The sequence below is a fragment of the Triplophysa rosa genome, linkage group LG3, assembly GCF_024868665.1.
Source record: "Triplophysa rosa linkage group LG3, Trosa_1v2, whole genome shotgun sequence".
NCBI lineage: Eukaryota > Metazoa > Chordata > Actinopteri > Cypriniformes > Nemacheilidae > Triplophysa > Triplophysa rosa.
This window is the reverse complement of record NC_079892.1, coordinates 8,088,210-8,105,001: the sequence shown is the minus strand read 5'-3', so window position 1 is coordinate 8,105,001 and position 16,792 is coordinate 8,088,210. Positions and strand designations below refer to the sequence as shown.

Genomic DNA, 16,792 nt, shown 5'->3' with positions numbered 1-16,792 from the left:
TTTGGCAATTTAAAATACAGTGAATAATTATAGATAATATATTAGCATAACTGTTTACATTTAATAAAAATTGTACAGCAGTGAGTAGAATACTGACTATAAATGATCATTTAATTACAGATAAATTATATTTTATTTGTAAAAAAAATTCATTGTTTCTTAAATGCTCAAGATACTTTTCTTTTTTATTTGTTCATTATTTTTAAATATCAGTTGGTGTTAAAGAAGTTAGTAAAATTCACAGAATGTACAAAGGTAAATGTGATATACAGCCATGAAAAAAAATCAAGTTTAAAAAAAAGTAAAAGTAAAATTTGCTGAGAGTTTTTCTGAATTTACTATTTATAGGTATATGTATTTAGGTAAAATGATCATTCTTTGTTTTACTCCGTGAACTACTAACAATACTTCTCCCAAATTTTTAAATAAAAAGATTGTTTCTATTTGCATTTATTTGCAGAAAATGAAATCAAAATAACAGAAAGACTGCAAATACTGCAAAGAAAACCAATTCATAATCGCTTTTAAGCAATATGTCAGTAATATTTGTATATGTATTTAGGAAAAGTTTGAAAAATATTTTGTATGTGTTATCCTCGATTTTTATCACAGTTTTCATGTGTTTGGTCATGCCGTCAGTCTTTCATATTGCTGTTGGATGACTTAATGTCACTTATGAGGTTTGATTTTGTTGAATTTCAACAGACACTGGACTGGGATGGCCACAATACAACTAAAAATGCTGATTAAATGAACATATTGGCCCAGTTTCACAGACACGGCTACCTTAAACCAGGACTATGCCTTAGTTGAATTAAGATATTTATGTTGCTTTTATAAAAATACCTTAGAAGAATACATTACTGGTGTGCATCTTAACACAAAACAATGGCACTGATATATTTTAAGATATTTCTGGGCAAGTTATATTCAGTTAAGACGGGTCACGCATTCATTTTAGTCTGGGACTAGCTTTAAGCCTTGTCTGTGAAACCGGGCCTTGGAATGGTATCTTATTTTTTATCCGCGCTGTATATACATAAACATCTCTTCAGGTTGAATAGTTGCAACAGAAAGCTTAAATAAAGCTTGTCATGAATCTTTCACTGACTCCAAAAGACCTTGCATACATCAGATGAATGAATTATGCATGAACCTTCACATCATTTAGTTTTTCTATAAATAATTACCTATAATTTGACCCTAAAAATCTGACCCTACATAATTTGACCCTACATAGTTTGAATGTACATTCAAAATTCTGTTGACAAATTGTTTATGTGCCTGTAAAAATGTTTCAGTGTCCCTTAGTAAATGTGTCCGTGTTCTAATTAAAATGATCTAAAGCTCTTGTTGCCCAGTAACCCAGACAGTAAGCTGTTTGTAAATCCTGTGGACTGTGCTGTTAAAGGGTTGTGTAAACACACTGACATTTCACTGGAGATACTACTGTATGTCATAGAAAACAAGCCCTTCATCTCTGAGGTCAGATGTTTTCAAAGCTACCCATTATATTGCTGTTTACATCTCAGCATGTGGATTTCATCATCTGTCTTTTTAGTGTTGACAAATTTAGACGTGTTTATGTGAACTGTCTAATTACCACATATCTTAATTACTTTCTTAATACAATAAAGAGGTCAAATAAATGATCTTAAGATATGTTTTAAAAATGTTTTTCCATGCTTGCACTTCTGTCTTGCATTTGATCAATGTTTGGCTGAATTTCATTCAGTAAACACTAGGAGAACGCTGTGTTGAAATGTCAGTGTTGTGGTGTCTCCGCAGTGCAGGAGAAACATCCAGCACTTACGTATTCAGAACCACAAAGTTGTGGCTTCACATGCTAATGAATGGGCTGTGTGGTGACATGATCTCATCGTTGGCTCGGGTTGAAGTTTTCTGGCCTCCCAGGACACTGTGTTACAGCATCAAAAATCTTGTCTTGCTTCCCTTAAAACAAGCTTCCTTCCTACCTCTCACTTTCTGTGCCTTTCTGGAATCTTTAAACCAGGAATCATAGTATTTCATCACTACGGTTTGTGCAGTACCAGTTGGAGAGGCTATACAGTATGCAAATAAGCCATGAAAACACAACAAAGTCTTCTGTTGTCAGTGGTCTGCTGCATTGTGCAGTGGCCACACCCTTACACAGGTGGATCAGACTCAGTGACACACTTGTGCTGAAAGAGCCTTTAATATGCTTAACAGCAGAATCAATCTACGCTGTCAAATCACAGGACTAGGATTACCAGAAGTAGGCCATTTTACTTTTGTGTAGGTCCAGCAAGAAGAGTTAAAGATAAAGGGTCAAGACCAAAGAAATATTAGGTAGAAAACAACAGTGCCAGATAAAGTAAGCGAGACAAATGTATACCGAGTATACAGAGCACTGTACAGTATGTGCAACACTAAAAACAGATCATCTGCAAGACTACAATAGTGCCCAAAAGTGACGTCCGACTTTGAAAACAAACATCTTGGCTCTCTTTTCAAATACAGCCGTGGAAAAAATTAAGAAACCATTTCAGAGACCCGTTTTCCGCGGCTGTATAGGATTAAAGATACTGTATATATTATAGGTTTTGAATGCAAAATTTAAGCTTTGGAATAATTTAATGAGGTTGGCAAAAATTAAACACAAGATATGCACAAAGCTTACTGAGTCAAGGCCTAGGAGAATGGCTTTTTAAAGAAAAATAAAACAAGAAAGGAAATATTAATAAATGAATTGTAGTTAATCTATGCTCTATTTCCTGTGAGTGTTTTAATACAGTTTTTATATATTCGAATACAGTGAAACCCATGTTTCCTGACAGGCTGTAGTTTGCCTTTTTCCTCAAATAATTTTGTCCAATAAATTTTCACAATTTATTAAAATATTGTTTTTTTGTGAGACTGTAGTGTACACCATGAGTTTATAAATGTGTGATATGAATAAAAATTTCTTATAAACAGATGTTTAAATAGTTGCCTCCATTGAAATGGAGGGAGGGAGGGAGTGGAGGCTTGGACACGCGAACAGTATTCCTTACGTCACTTAACAAGCAGTTATAATTGACAAATACTTTATGTACACAGTAGGTGATGAAAAAATGGTTATCTAGTTAGTTAAAAACAAACAGCTGTGGCATATTATGGCATACTGTATGAATGCTCCACCCTTTCTCATCGGAGAAATGCAATATCATTGCCGGGCCTCCGTGTCTTCTGTACACAAAATGGCTTGTTCCACTAAGGAAAAACAGATTTAATGTTGCTAGTAAAACACACAGTACCAAGACACTGTCTGCAAGGTTATTTAGCCTCAGAAGCACACAAGACAGCGGTACGAGTGACTGTTTTAGATGCTGGATAAGGCGATTTTGTTCACTTCCATATGCCTCAGTCTCTTGGGTGATCATATCTAGAGCAAAATATGTGGAGCAGCGCTGATGCTTGGTCTGTCTTCTATCATTGCACCATTGGAGCTTTTTTTAACAGAATGCCCTCATTTTTGGAGTTCATGAGCGGATATTAATATCATCATCAAGCAGGTCAGGTGAGGTAGCGATGAGGTAGATCTGGATCTTTACACAGAGACCTTCTTAAACAATGACCGCTTCATTAACACTACAGTAAAACTTTAATTAAGATTGAGATGAGAAATACTCCAAATTCAACAGACGCCATCACTTAACTTTTGATTTTAAAGTACATAAAACGGGTCCAAAAGAATGGGTCCAAAAACAAAATTGGTCTACGCCTTAATAGCTTAAATGCCATCTATATGATATTTGATGAAATGGCTTAGCAAACACGCAGCACCACATATTTGTTCAGTCTAATGTTCTCTGTGATGCAAAAGCCCCTCCCATAATAGCACCTGTCTCACCTACCAAAAGCAAGTAGCAAATCATGGTTCATGACCATCTAAAGCCTGTTTAAGAAAACACTTAAAATGCATTGTATAAATGTAATTTTATCATATTTTTATAAAGGATAATGATCTGATTTTACGAAAAACATTTAAGATTTGTTGACCTTTCTTAGACCTCTAACATTGAATGCTTCTGTTTAGAATTGTAAGGCTCATGGCGACTGTCTCTAGACAGTTTCCCAATTAACATGTGTAATTATTTTTATCAGCAGCATTTGTGAGCTCCTGGCATTTTGTCTGTTTTTTTGTTTGTTTTTCACTAGACAATAAGAAGCCGGCAGCATACAATGTATTTATTATAAATCTGATAGACCCTCTGGGTATCGTGTCGAAGGCAGTGCACCGACACAGAGAAGACACTGCAGTGTTTACCACGCTCTCAAACCTCCTTTGTTTCCAAACTGCTTTGTCACTCGGGCGGCACACTGTCGCTCTACTGAGGGCAGTGGGAGTAAACCTAAAGTTTGTCGTTTCTATGGCAGCCTGTATTATTTGCATTGGGCGCATCCTGGTGAAATCTGCCTCACCAGTCTTCACATATGTTGTGCTTTCACTTACGTATTTCTGCCTCATACCATCTGTCCGATGGAAACAGTGCTGGGTTAGGCCAGCTTGGTCCAAACTCGGGTCATGCTGGTTCAGCAGCTCTTTGATTATACAACTAATTCCTCCAGGCACACTGTTCATATAATTATTAAATAAGTGAAAACAGAGGATGACAGAATCTTCAGGCAAAGTAAAACATACAGTATTAGTTGTACATTTGAATCATGTGATTTCCAACTATCCTCTATTAGCTTTTCATGGATATCGTCTTGTAGTTATTTACGGTTTAATCCCGACCTTTGGCTGTAATCCAAACATCCATGATCTCATTAACACGAATCTGGCAGGACTGTCTATATAAAACATCTACATTCTTTAGCAAGACATTATACATCTGCTTGGTCAACCCTTTCATGCACAAATTTATAACTCAGTCAGGATTTTTGTGTGTATGTGTACACATATTTTTCAAACAGAATTTGTCCATTTTGGTGCATTTTGTTTTCGTTTAAGGTACTGTACTGTACTGTTTTCTGTAGTGATCTCAATGCTTTAAAGGGTTAAATTGCTTTAAAAATAATAAATATTACATAATTGTCTCCTTTATCAATTTTCATATGTCCTATAAGGTAAAATATATATATATATATATATATATATATATACTTATTATATCTAATAAATGGAAATTTCTTTAATAGGGGACATGTCCCCCCTTCCTCCAGTTATAATGGTCAATTCACCTGTACTGTAGGCTTCAGTCTATTCTAGAGTCCTTTCCTAAATGAAAGTAAATTGATGTAGTGATTGTCATATACTGTAGCTGCTGTCATTGGATTTCAGATGAACAAATCAATGCAGCGTTGTTAAGGGACATGTTATTGAGGATGCTGTGTTAGCCATTTTAAAGAGTTCCTATTCATCCCCTTATTTCACCGGTGCATTATACCCGTGTTTCCAAATGCAAATCATATAATGACTATATAGTGTTTACTACTGTGTTTAAATGTCAGCTGTGAGTCAGATTTATTTCAAAATGCCTGGATATTGACAGCTTGCCCTTACTGTTCTTGAAAAGCAAACCGAAAGCGCAATCACTTCTCTTATGGGATTCAGGGTTGTTTACTATCTTTCAATGCTTTAACCCTAGAAGTCTATAGCTGTACTTTATTTATTCTGTGATGAAAGTATGAGAGAACAAGGTCAACCGTTTTATCAGTAATAGTAACAAAAGTGTTTTTTTTCCAGGGCAAAGGACTCTGCACCACAAAAGTGATGTTCTTGAGACGGTTGTGTTGGTAAACCCATCACAAGATTCTGTTGTATCGGAGGTAAAGTAAATTTATTTGGTGCTCTTTTTGTTTCTTACAAAGACTGATTAATGGATTTGATGTTGAACTGAATAACCTTGGTGATACACAACCTTGTGATGACTTGCTGGAAACAGACAGACTATAATAGGGTAATGTGTTTTAAATGCCCTCTATGTCTCTTTATGTCCTAGATCCATTCTCTTGTGTCTGACCAAGCTGTGCACAAGCTACTGGTCCTGAGTGGGCAGAGCTTGGACCAAGGTGACCTGGTTCTACAAACAGGAGTCTTCAGTCATCAAACCTTCTCACGTGTGTTTGATGATCCTGGGGTGAGTTTAGATCATTTTAACTATTTAATTACAGCATTTCAAAATGCATTTTTAGAAACAGTATCCTATTCTATTAATCATGATTAAATTGAAATACAAATTGCTCTGGTTGTTTTACATACAAGTCTGTTGATTTGCTGAAACACACATGTACATACATATATAAAAAATAATAATTTGGGATTTTGTTTTCATCTTGTACTGTAGGTCAGTACTCTTCTGGATAAAGCCAACCCCGGAGAGCAGCCTACACTGACCGTATCTTGTCGTGGTGAGGCAGGCTGGAGTTCTCTAGGCCAACAGCAACATATTAGGGAGTTGCTGATCTATAAGCTGAATCCGGAGCCCATACTTCCTAAGATGGAGGGGGTCACCGAGTTCACAGAGTACATATCTGAGACTGTGGATGTACCGTCCCCATTTGACCTTCTTGAGCCTCCCACCTCTGGAGGATTCCTAAAGCTCTCAAAGCCTTGCTGCTACATCTTTCCTGGTGAAAGAGGGGATTCAGCCCTCTTTGCTGTCAATGGTTTTAACATTCTGATCGATGGCGGCTCTGACAGAAGGTCATGCTTCTGGAAGCTTGTCAGACATTTAGATCGTATTGATTCTATTCTTCTTACACATATCGGTGCTGATAACCTTCCCGGGATCAATGGACTCCTTCAGAGGAAGGTTGCAGAGCAGGAGGAGGAGCAGTCTCAAGGCTCCACCACATACAGCGACTGGATGAAGAACCTCATCTCTCCAGAACTTGGAGTCGTATTCTTCAATGTGCCAGAGAAGCTTCGCACATCAGAATCGAATTTGAAAGTCAAGCGGAGCATTGAGGAAGCCTCTCTTACGTTGCAATACCTCAACAAGCTGGGAATCAAACCAGAGCCTTTATCTCGAGCGGTTAGTAATACGATAGAGCCCATTACTCTTTTTCACAAAATGGGTGTGGGCAGGTTGGACATGTTCGTCCTGAACCCTGTGAAGGACAGTAAGGAAATGCAGTTCCTTATGCAGAAATGGGCAGGTAACAGCAAGGCTAAGACAGGAATAGTGCTTCCCAATGGAAAAGAGGGAGAAATATCCGTACCTTATTTAACTTCTATCACTGCTCTTGTAGTGTGGCTCCCTGCTAACCCAACAGAGAAAATCGTAAGGGTTCTTTTTCCCGGAAATGCACCACAGAACAAAATACTTGAAGGGCTTGAAAAGTTGAAGCACCTTGACTTTCTGCGTTATCCGGTCGCTACACAAAAAGACATATCTTCTGGACTCTCACCAACAGCTGTGAAGCAAACAAAGTTGAAGCAAAGAACTGAGAGCAAAGAAAGTCTTAAATCATCTCCTAAGACTCATGCACCAATGAAGCCTTCTATGAAAGAAACCGACGAACACGAGGATGTATCTTTCATCGAAACAAAGAGCGACTCTGTCAAGGAGAACAAGATTGAGAAAAAAGGTGAAAAGAAACACACTAAACCACTGAAACCGAAAGGCGAAGTTGCAGAGAAGAAAAAACTACTGAAGGAGAAATCACTGAAAAAACACCCAAAAGAAAGAGTGTCCAAAATGGATGAAAAGAAAGACAAGGAAAAGAGAGAGGTAAAGAAAGAAAAACGTGACATTAAAAAAGATGACGGAATGAAAAAAGATGAGAAAAAGATTAAATCCAAGGACACGTCAAAACCCGAACTGAGGAAAATAACTAAACCTGACCTGAAACCCTTCACACCTGAGGTCAAGAAAACGCTCCACAAAGCTAAAACCCAAGTCAAATGCAAAACGATAAAAAGCAAACCCAAAACTACCAAAGTTGAGAGTGCAGGGACTGTAGCCGAACCAGTGGCCAAGAAGATCGAGCCTGAGGTACAAGAGAACAGAACAGAAGTCGTATCTGCTCACTCTACAGAAGATTTAACTAAGGACATTGATGATTTGAGATCCACTGAACAAACAGAACATTTTGAAGCTCCTAAAAGTGCCCTTACGATCTCAGAATTAGCAGCTGAAGAAACAGAAAGTCCCAAGGCTGTAGACGAGAAAGAGCAGGATAATGTCCCCCAAACTTCAACAACAGAGCAAACAGAAATCAAAGAAGCTGTACCTTCAGAAGTGCAAGAACAACAGCATGAGCCCCAGGCGCCAGAATTAGAGAAATTTGAGGATGAGGGTGCAGCTATTGAAGATGAAGATGAGGAAGAGGTTGAAATACAAACTATTAAAAAGACGAAAGATGATGAGGAGGAGGAAGACATGGGTATAGGAGATGAAGAGGATGAAGGGGCAGTGAAGGAAACCAAAGACTTCGAAGGAATGGACAGAAAGCATGAAGTTGAGGAAATGGAGAAGCAAAAACAGTGGGAGGAAGGAAAGACCAAAGCTGAGGAGGAGATGTTTGAAGATGAAGTGATTGAAAAAGCTGAGCTAGAGGAAGCTGAAGATTTGGATGCCATTGCAGATGAAGAAATAAAAGATTTCCCTGCTGAGAAATTAAAGGATGCTGAGGTCAAAGAAGAATATGATGAATACTTGTCAAACGTTGAAGGTATCACGTCAACTGCTCAAGGAGCTGCTGCAGCAGAGCACCTATCATATATCCAGGATGAAACCATTCCAGGTTATCCAGAGACTGAGCAGACCATCTCAGATGAGGAGATTCATGAAGAATCAGAAGACAGGATACCACACCTCCAATATGATGTTGGTAGCTATGACGTCTCGGTCCCAGACCAACCAGGCTCCTTTGATGATATCCACGGAGTGAGAGAAATACAAGCAACTGCAATGGGCAATGAAACAGGCAAAGCACAGGAGCCAGCTATTTCCATCTACACCAGCATTCTCGCAGCTCCATTAGCTGAAGAGGAACATGTTTCATCGGCAACGTCCATAACGGAATATGACAAGCTGTCCTCTTTACCCACTTCTGTTGCAGAAGATCAGTCAGTAGCATCAATCACAGCTCCTCAGACCGAAGACACTGGAAAAAGTTCTCTGCTCTTAGACACCGTAAACAGCGTACAGCCCGTTGCTCACAACGAGGCCACCCAGGGGAAAGACTATGTACATTCAGCTGGAACCATCTCACCAACATCTTCCCTAGAGGAGGACAAGTGCTTCAAATCATCTCCTTTTGATGAATCTCCCCCACTTCCCTTAGAAGGTAAAACAGAGGGAATTGAGATGGCAGCCCATTATGATGACGAAGAGGAGGATGAGTATGAAGATCAAACGCCAAATGTTGACATTTCACTCGGAAAGTTACAAGAAGGATATGCCTCGCCTGATAAACTTGACAACGAGAAAGAAATAGACAAACCTAAAAGTCCAGTGCCTTTAGTTTCAGATACTTCAGTTGAGAAAAAATCCTCGCCTTCTGAGATGGAGATGAGGTCAGTTTCGCCTACTAAGGAGGAGTCATCTTTTGAAAAACAAACCACTCTCTTTTCCCCGTCGCATAGTGTTTCTAAGCTTCCAGTTTCTGAATCCAGCATTTATCCAGAGGTGGAAGACCGCTGCGTTAGTCCTGATGACAGCACTGTTAAAATGGCTTCTCCCACACATTTTGGACCACCTAGCACATCTCACTCACCTCTCAGAATGTCACCTGTGGAAGGGAAGGATAAACTCTTTAAAGAGTCCCATCAGGAAATAAAAGAGCCAGTTAGCTCCACAGAAGTTAAACTTGAAAAGGACAGTGAAAAACAAAAACCTGATGTGTTAGACAAGAAGGAAATACCTCAAGGAGAAGAGGAAGGAAAGAAAAGCACTCAGGAAGCTGAAGTGTCAACATCTGCACTCCTTCGCTTTGGGGAAAATGTTGAGAGCTTTTCTGCTGTCAACGAAAGTGTAACAGTTTTACCATCAAGAGAAACAAGTGGAGGTGAAGTAATGCCTCATCCAAGTGCTGAAAACAAGGACAGAATTGAAGAGGACCTAAAAGAAAGCACCAAGGCTGTGGTCCTAGAGAAAAAAGAAGGCAAGTTATCTGAGGAAGCTCATGATATAAATTCATCCACAGAAAAAGAAGAAAAAAGAGAAAAGGAGAAAGAAAAGTGTGAGGATGAGAGAGATGTTGAAGAGAAGCACAAAGAGAAAGAACACACACTAACACATGCAGAGGTTACAAAACATGATGATGTTACATCAGGACCAGAGAAAATAGCATTACCTTCTAAAGACGATTTTGATGAAAAACCAATACAAGAGGAGTTGCAAGATGAGAGTTCTCCAACAATTCTGGAAAGATCTGAAATGGAGAAACAGGAGAAACAAATTCAGGAAATTGAACGAGAGAAAGCCGAACTATCTTCCAAATTGCATCAAGAATCTAAAGAGAAAGATCTGACTGATTCATCTTATCACTCCCAAGAAACAAGTTTAGACATCCAAGTAGAAACATCAACATGCCACGAATCAACTGAAAAATATATATGTGCAAAACAAGACACAGTAGAGTCAGATAAAACAGCTAAACTGGAAAAGACATCTGTGCTGACATCAGAGTCAATTGAAGTTAAACCAGAACAAGTCATTTCAGGGGAAAGTGTTTCATCGGTCTGTAAAATAGACCAGACTAAGGACCTCAAATCTCAACTACAGCAATTAACTGAAGGAACAGATGTTACCTTAAAAGATGATGAAAAAGCAGAAAGCAACGTCGAGACTTGCTTGACATCTGAGAAAATCATTTCAGCTGCTAAAGAACACGAAGAATCTAAGGATAAAAGCACAGAGGAAATAACATCTAAAACACAAGAGCAAATCTCAAAACCAGATTCTCAATATCTACATGTGCATGTGCAAGAGAGCCAGCCTTTTACAGAGAAAAAGGATTTGTCTGGTAAAGATGATGAAGAAACAAAAGAGATCCCAACACAAGAGAAGGACTCTCATATATTAGGGGTACCTCAATGTGAAACTGAAATTGATGAAGGACGAAAGGAGAAGTTTATGGAAGAAACACAAACTATGGGTGTAGAAAAAATAGACCAGAAAGCAGAATATGAATTTGTAGAGGGCCAAACACAAATTTCCCAGTCTGTAGTTTTACACGACACACATGCAGATGCTAAAACTAGCCAAGAAAAAGAGAAAAATAAAGAAGACACCAAATCAATAATATCAATTTCTGATAAAACTGATTCCACACCAAAACACCATGAAATTAAAGATGAGCAGGCAGACTTGAAAGAAGGTCAAGTCCTGCTGCCCGTCTCTAAGAAATTAAGTTCTTTTGATAAAGAGGATCAAGACAAAAGACAAGAAAAAGAGGTAGAGGAGAGCATGGTAGTGACAGATAGCACCAAACTAACTACCAAACCTGATGAAGAATCTACAGAACATCAAGCTTTTGGAACAACAGATATGTTTACTACTTCTAAATCTGAATATGACTCTAAAATGGAGAGCCAACCCCAGACAATAACATCAAAGAAGGACGATTCACAAGCTAAAGAAGATGAAATAAGTAAAGGCTTAGTTGTCAAATCTGAACAACCAGTTATGTTTGAAGACATACCATCAAAAGCAAATGAATTTAAAGATAAGTGTGTGGAAGACAGTCAGATCTCTATAGATCCAACAGCATCTAAGAAAACAGATTCTGCTGCTAAACAAGATGAGCTGTATGAAGACAAACATATTGAAGAGACTGTTGCTAAAAGACCAGAATCAAGTATAGTGACAGATGTGGCTGCTGACACAAAGCAAGAAGTTAAAACCACACCTCCGGAAGAAGAAAAGGTTCAGGAAATCCAATCAAAATCAGATAAAATTGTGGATTCAAAGTCAGAACATGATTCTGTGGACAAACCGATCAAAAAAGATGAGATATCAGAACAACATCGTCCTGCTGAACAAGACAAAGTTAGCAAAGAGTTTGAGAAGAAATTATTAAAAGAAGATGCATCAAAATTTTTGTCAGATGAATTAGAGGTTAAAGCCAAGGTGGAACAGGGAGCTGAAAGTAAATCTCTTCCAGAATCATCAGGAACGAAGTTTGAGGCCTCAGATCTGAGCTGTAAAGAGCAAGTCAAATTGAAAGATGAACCCCAAAAGGATATGAAGCAGTATACATCATTACATGAAACAGATACTTTACCATCATCAGACATTGGATTCAAATTAAATTTAGATTATAAGGAAAAATGCCTTGAAGAGATTGCACAAGAACCCTTGACTGTAGACAAAACAAAAGACTGCATGAAGTCAACTTATGAAACTACATTTCCAACAAAATTTTCAGATGAAGATGAAAGTACAGAGGAGGATGAAGGAGATGCTGTTTGTATGGGAGGAGCTGGGTCAAGACCATTATCAGTAGAACCCTGGAAGTCTGAGGTGCCAAAAGCTAGCAGTTCTGCACAACCTTTCACATCTGATACGAGTATGAAAAAAGAGGAAATTTTAGGAGAAAAAGAGTTTGCTAGAGATTCAGGTGAAACATCGCCAGAACTAGAGAAAGAATGTAGAGTGGATACCACCTCACCAACTCTTGCTCCTGCAGATAAAAGCAGTAAATCTGTAACAGAGATTTCAAGTGAGAGCAAAGCAATGAGCATCAAACTGTCCTCTGGTAATGAGTCAAGTGTTGAGGATACTAAACATGAAACATCGCTCTCTTCAAAAGAGACTGCAAAACCCGAGAAGGAGGCTGAGCGGGAAAGGGAAGGAGAACGTGAGGTTGCCTCTCCAGGGTTTGAACCACATTCAGATTTTCAAAAAACTGCCAGTGTTGATGAAAAATGTGCTGAGAAGACTGACACTGATAAAATGGAATCCAAAAAGGAAAAGGATGACAAGATGACTTATGAAGTGGAAAAAGAAAGCTACGAGGCTTCTAAATACGAACCGTATGAAAAGCCGATCTCAAAAGACACTGAGATAGAAAAAGTGGAAGAGGTTCAGCATTGTAGTCTGGATATAGATTTCGATGACAATAGAATAGCAAGTCAGTCCCATTTGCTTGGAGCTGCATGCCCGGTAGAAGAACAAAGTGATGAGGAACCAGTTTCTTTCAGTAAGGTTGATTATCAGACTTCATTTACAGAGACTAGGACAAGTATTCACAGCAGCCACAGTGCCTACTCAGAGCATGATAATAAGGAACTATACCAAGAGGAACAATCGATTGGGGAAGAGAGACAAGATACAGTTTATGTGGACAATAGTTTGAGATACGCAGAAACTTATGACACCTCTTCTGCTGTAGGGTCGAGGTCATTTGCCTCAAGCGATTTGCAAGACAAATCAGAAAAGTTGGAAAGAGAGGAGAAAGAGAAGGAGAAAGAGATCAAAGAGGACACACAAGGAGAAGATGAAGGTCATGCTAAATTGTCACAAGAATCTTGTACATCCTCTAGTGTGACACAATCTGAGATGTCAGACCATAAAACACATAAGACATTGGCAATACCTAAATCAGATGACTTGGACAAGACCACAACTTCTGTTGAAAGTCATGTAACAGAGGCTTCCCCTCAACAAGGAATTCTCTCACCATTAGAAGATAAGTCAAGTTGTCAGGGCCCAACAGCATCCTCAGCTTCCACCTACAGTGAGACCAAAACACAGAGTCAAATCTCTAAACGTGAAGCTAGTAAAGATAAAAACAAATTTGATTCAGATGAATACAAAGAGGAACCGTTTGGTTCTGGTCGGTACTCACCACCTGAGAAAGAAATACCCCCTGCCAGGTTATTGCATGAAGAAGCAGAATCTAGTGCTGCCACTCCTAGTGTTTCAGGACAATCGATGACAGTTGATGACAATGTTCTTTCATTTGAGCGCACTAGCAAAACCGATTCCCTTACAAGCAAGTCATTGATTGTGAGTGGGGAGGCAGAGGAATGCTTGGTCAGAAGCCAGAAAATACTTGCAGAAGAGGAAGAGTATGAGGATGATGAAGAAGAGGATGCGAGTGACTTGGATATTGAAAAGGGTGCAAGAGAGATCTCTGAGAAAGAGTCCAAGGCAGCATCTGATGTCAGTGCTACATCTAAATCACCTGAGGTTAATAAAGAGAAGACAACAGAAAAAGAAGAAACAACTGATGCTGTTGAAGCTGGAGCAGCTCAACAGGCGAGCACTGTTGGCCCATCATCTACAGAAACAACTAAGGCACAAACAACAGAGCCTTCATTAGGACAAGAAGATCAACAGGATGTATGCAGCAAAGATGCTGAAGAATCAAAGAAAAAAGACACTATTTTGGCTCAAACTGATATACCAAAGACCAGCGATGACAAACATGAACCACAGAAAGCTTCAGATCAAAAGCCTGAAGGGTCTGAATCCCTAGCCGCTGCTCAGACAGCCATGTCTGATCCAACTTACTCTTCCTCATCATCATTCAGTTACTCTTCTTCAACGTCTGCCTCATATTCGACTGGTCAACACCTTGGAGAAGGGGCAGACACCCCAGTTACTATTCCCAGTGCCCAAATGAGGTCAGATGGAGACAGTATATCATACGAGTACTCATCACTGAAAGAGGAAGAATCGCCAATCATGGATTTACCATATTTAAGTACTGGGGTACATTTAAAAGATGAATGCATGGATGTTTCTGACAGATTTATACCTGCTGCAGCAACCAGGTTTTCTCCCCTCAGTCCTTTAGAAGAATCCAAATCCTTTCTTCAAGATCAAACATCATCAGCTGAGGAGAAGTCAGAGGAAGAGATGTCCAGTCTTAAATCTGACAGGGAACATCTTTCTAAATCTAAACATGTATCTGTAACAGAAACACACAGCTCAAAACTGTCAGATTCAGCAGCGTCCAAGTCAGCACAACCAACTGAGATTGCATCTGATACATCTCACATGTTTAATATTTCACCTTTGCAGAAAGCTGACTCTGCTGACAAACACTCCAAGGAAAAGCCTTCTGATGATGAGCCTGAAGAGAACAAAAGTGATTTTGAGGAGGGAACTTTACCTTGCAGAATTGAGTGTGACAGATCTTTAACACCTGATCAAAAAACAAGCAAAGTATCATTAACAGAGCAACACACTGATGTGAAAACCTCAACAGCAAAACTTGATCCACACACAACAGATGGAGCCACAGAAGCTATGAGCTCTCAAAAGGTTCCATCCACGGCATGTGAAATACTCAGTACCAGCATAGTGACTGAAGGTGTAAAGCAAGAGGGGGAAATTAAGACGTCGGGGGAAATGAAAGCCCAGACTGAGAAAACACAGGAGACGGCAGAGTTAAAAGAAGCGAAAGTGAGCAAGACGGAATATGAAGAGAAAAATGAGATGGATGAAAAAGAAGTAAAACCCAAAGCAACAGAGGAAGAAAAGACAAAACATGAAGAGAAGGTTGAAATGAGCTCGGAAAAGACGGAAGAGATTCTAGATGACGGCAAGAAAGAAAAGTCAGAGCAGAAGATGGAGAGTGAAAGAAAAGCTGAAGTCCTGTCAGAAGAACCAAAAGAAAAGACACAGATGGAAAAGATTGTGGAAAAGGAGGAATCAAAAACTAAATCAGATGAAAATAAGGAACAAATAAAGGTGAAGATGGAAAAAGACAGCAAGAAAACAGATACAGTTGAGGCTAGCCAGCTTAGTACCCTTCCATCTGCAATGCAGCATGAGGATGTAATATATATAAAGGCTCCACCTGGCTATGGGGAAGATGTTTATGAAGGTATGAAGGAGGAAGACGACGAGGTAATAAAACATGGCTCAATAGAACATCAATCAACTCCACCTTTGGCTCAGTCATCAGGAGACCAGGCCTGTTACCCCGAGGTCTCCAAAAACTCAGACGAGGGACCCACTCCACCCTCTGACCTCTGCATGGAAGCCACATCCTCTCATTCACCTTCACTCTTCAAACACCGTAAAGGAGACATCTCTCCATCCTTTATTAACCCAAGCCCACATGAACTGTCCAGCGAGGAGGGAGAAGAAGATGCCAGAAGCGATCGCTCAAGGGAGGATGATGGTGATGAGCATGGGCAGCACTCCATCAAGAGGAGATCTCATAAGCAGCAACATCGTCATTCCCAAAGTCACCATGAAGACGCCAAGGAAGCTTCACACAGCCTTCCAGGTGGTACCGCGAGTGGCATTCTGTTAGCTGGGGAAGAAACTCCCCCTACATCTTTGAGTGAGTCGATCCCATCTCAGTCTGACTCAGACGTTCCTCCAGAGACTGAAGAATGTCCATCAATTACAGCAGAAGGAAATCTCGACTCTGATGAAGATGCAGAGCATCTGCCAGTAGACAAGATGTCTGCTGCTGGTAGCAGTGGAGGAAGCCATCATTCCTCCTCCCCAAGGAGTCACGATCCCCCACCCATCCCAATGAAAGACCCTCTTCCCCACCCACCTCACCCTGACGTGTGCATGGTCGACCCGGATGCGCTTCTCAATGGTCAGACGCACACAGAACGACCAGTGAAGAAAGACCTTAAAACCGGTAGAGGCTTGAGAAAGACGCTTGGGAAATCGGCATCACCTGCACGTAAAGGAGATACGAAAAGCAGAAGATCTACCACCCCTGTGAAGCACACATCCAAAGACTCTTCGCCTCACATTCCTTCTCTTAAAAGAAAAGATTCAGACAGAGCATTTCGTTTGTCCAAGATGGCCGAAACACAGGGATCAAGGGGAGATGTGTTTAACTCCGCAAAAGGATTAGTCAATGGAGTTAAGAGTAATGCAGGTACAAGTAT

General features: G+C 39.7%; 1 protein-coding gene across 3 annotated transcripts in view; it reads left to right on the top strand.

Annotated features, from left to right (window-relative positions):
• The window catches only part of LOC130552185 (UPF0235 protein C15orf40 homolog), a 46,601-nt gene that overhangs the window by 25,952 nt on the left and 3,857 nt on the right, over positions 1 to 16,792 (top strand). For all 3 annotated transcript variants that reach the window (XM_057330353.1, XM_057330354.1, XM_057330356.1), the window contains 3 exons: positions 5,714 to 5,796; positions 5,970 to 6,107; positions 6,315 to 16,782. In XM_057330353.1, the coding sequence (XP_057186336.1) occupies positions 5,714 to 5,796; positions 5,970 to 6,107; positions 6,315 to 16,782 (10,689 nt within the window). The remainder of the gene's footprint in view (positions 1 to 5,713; positions 5,797 to 5,969; positions 6,108 to 6,314; positions 16,783 to 16,792) is intronic.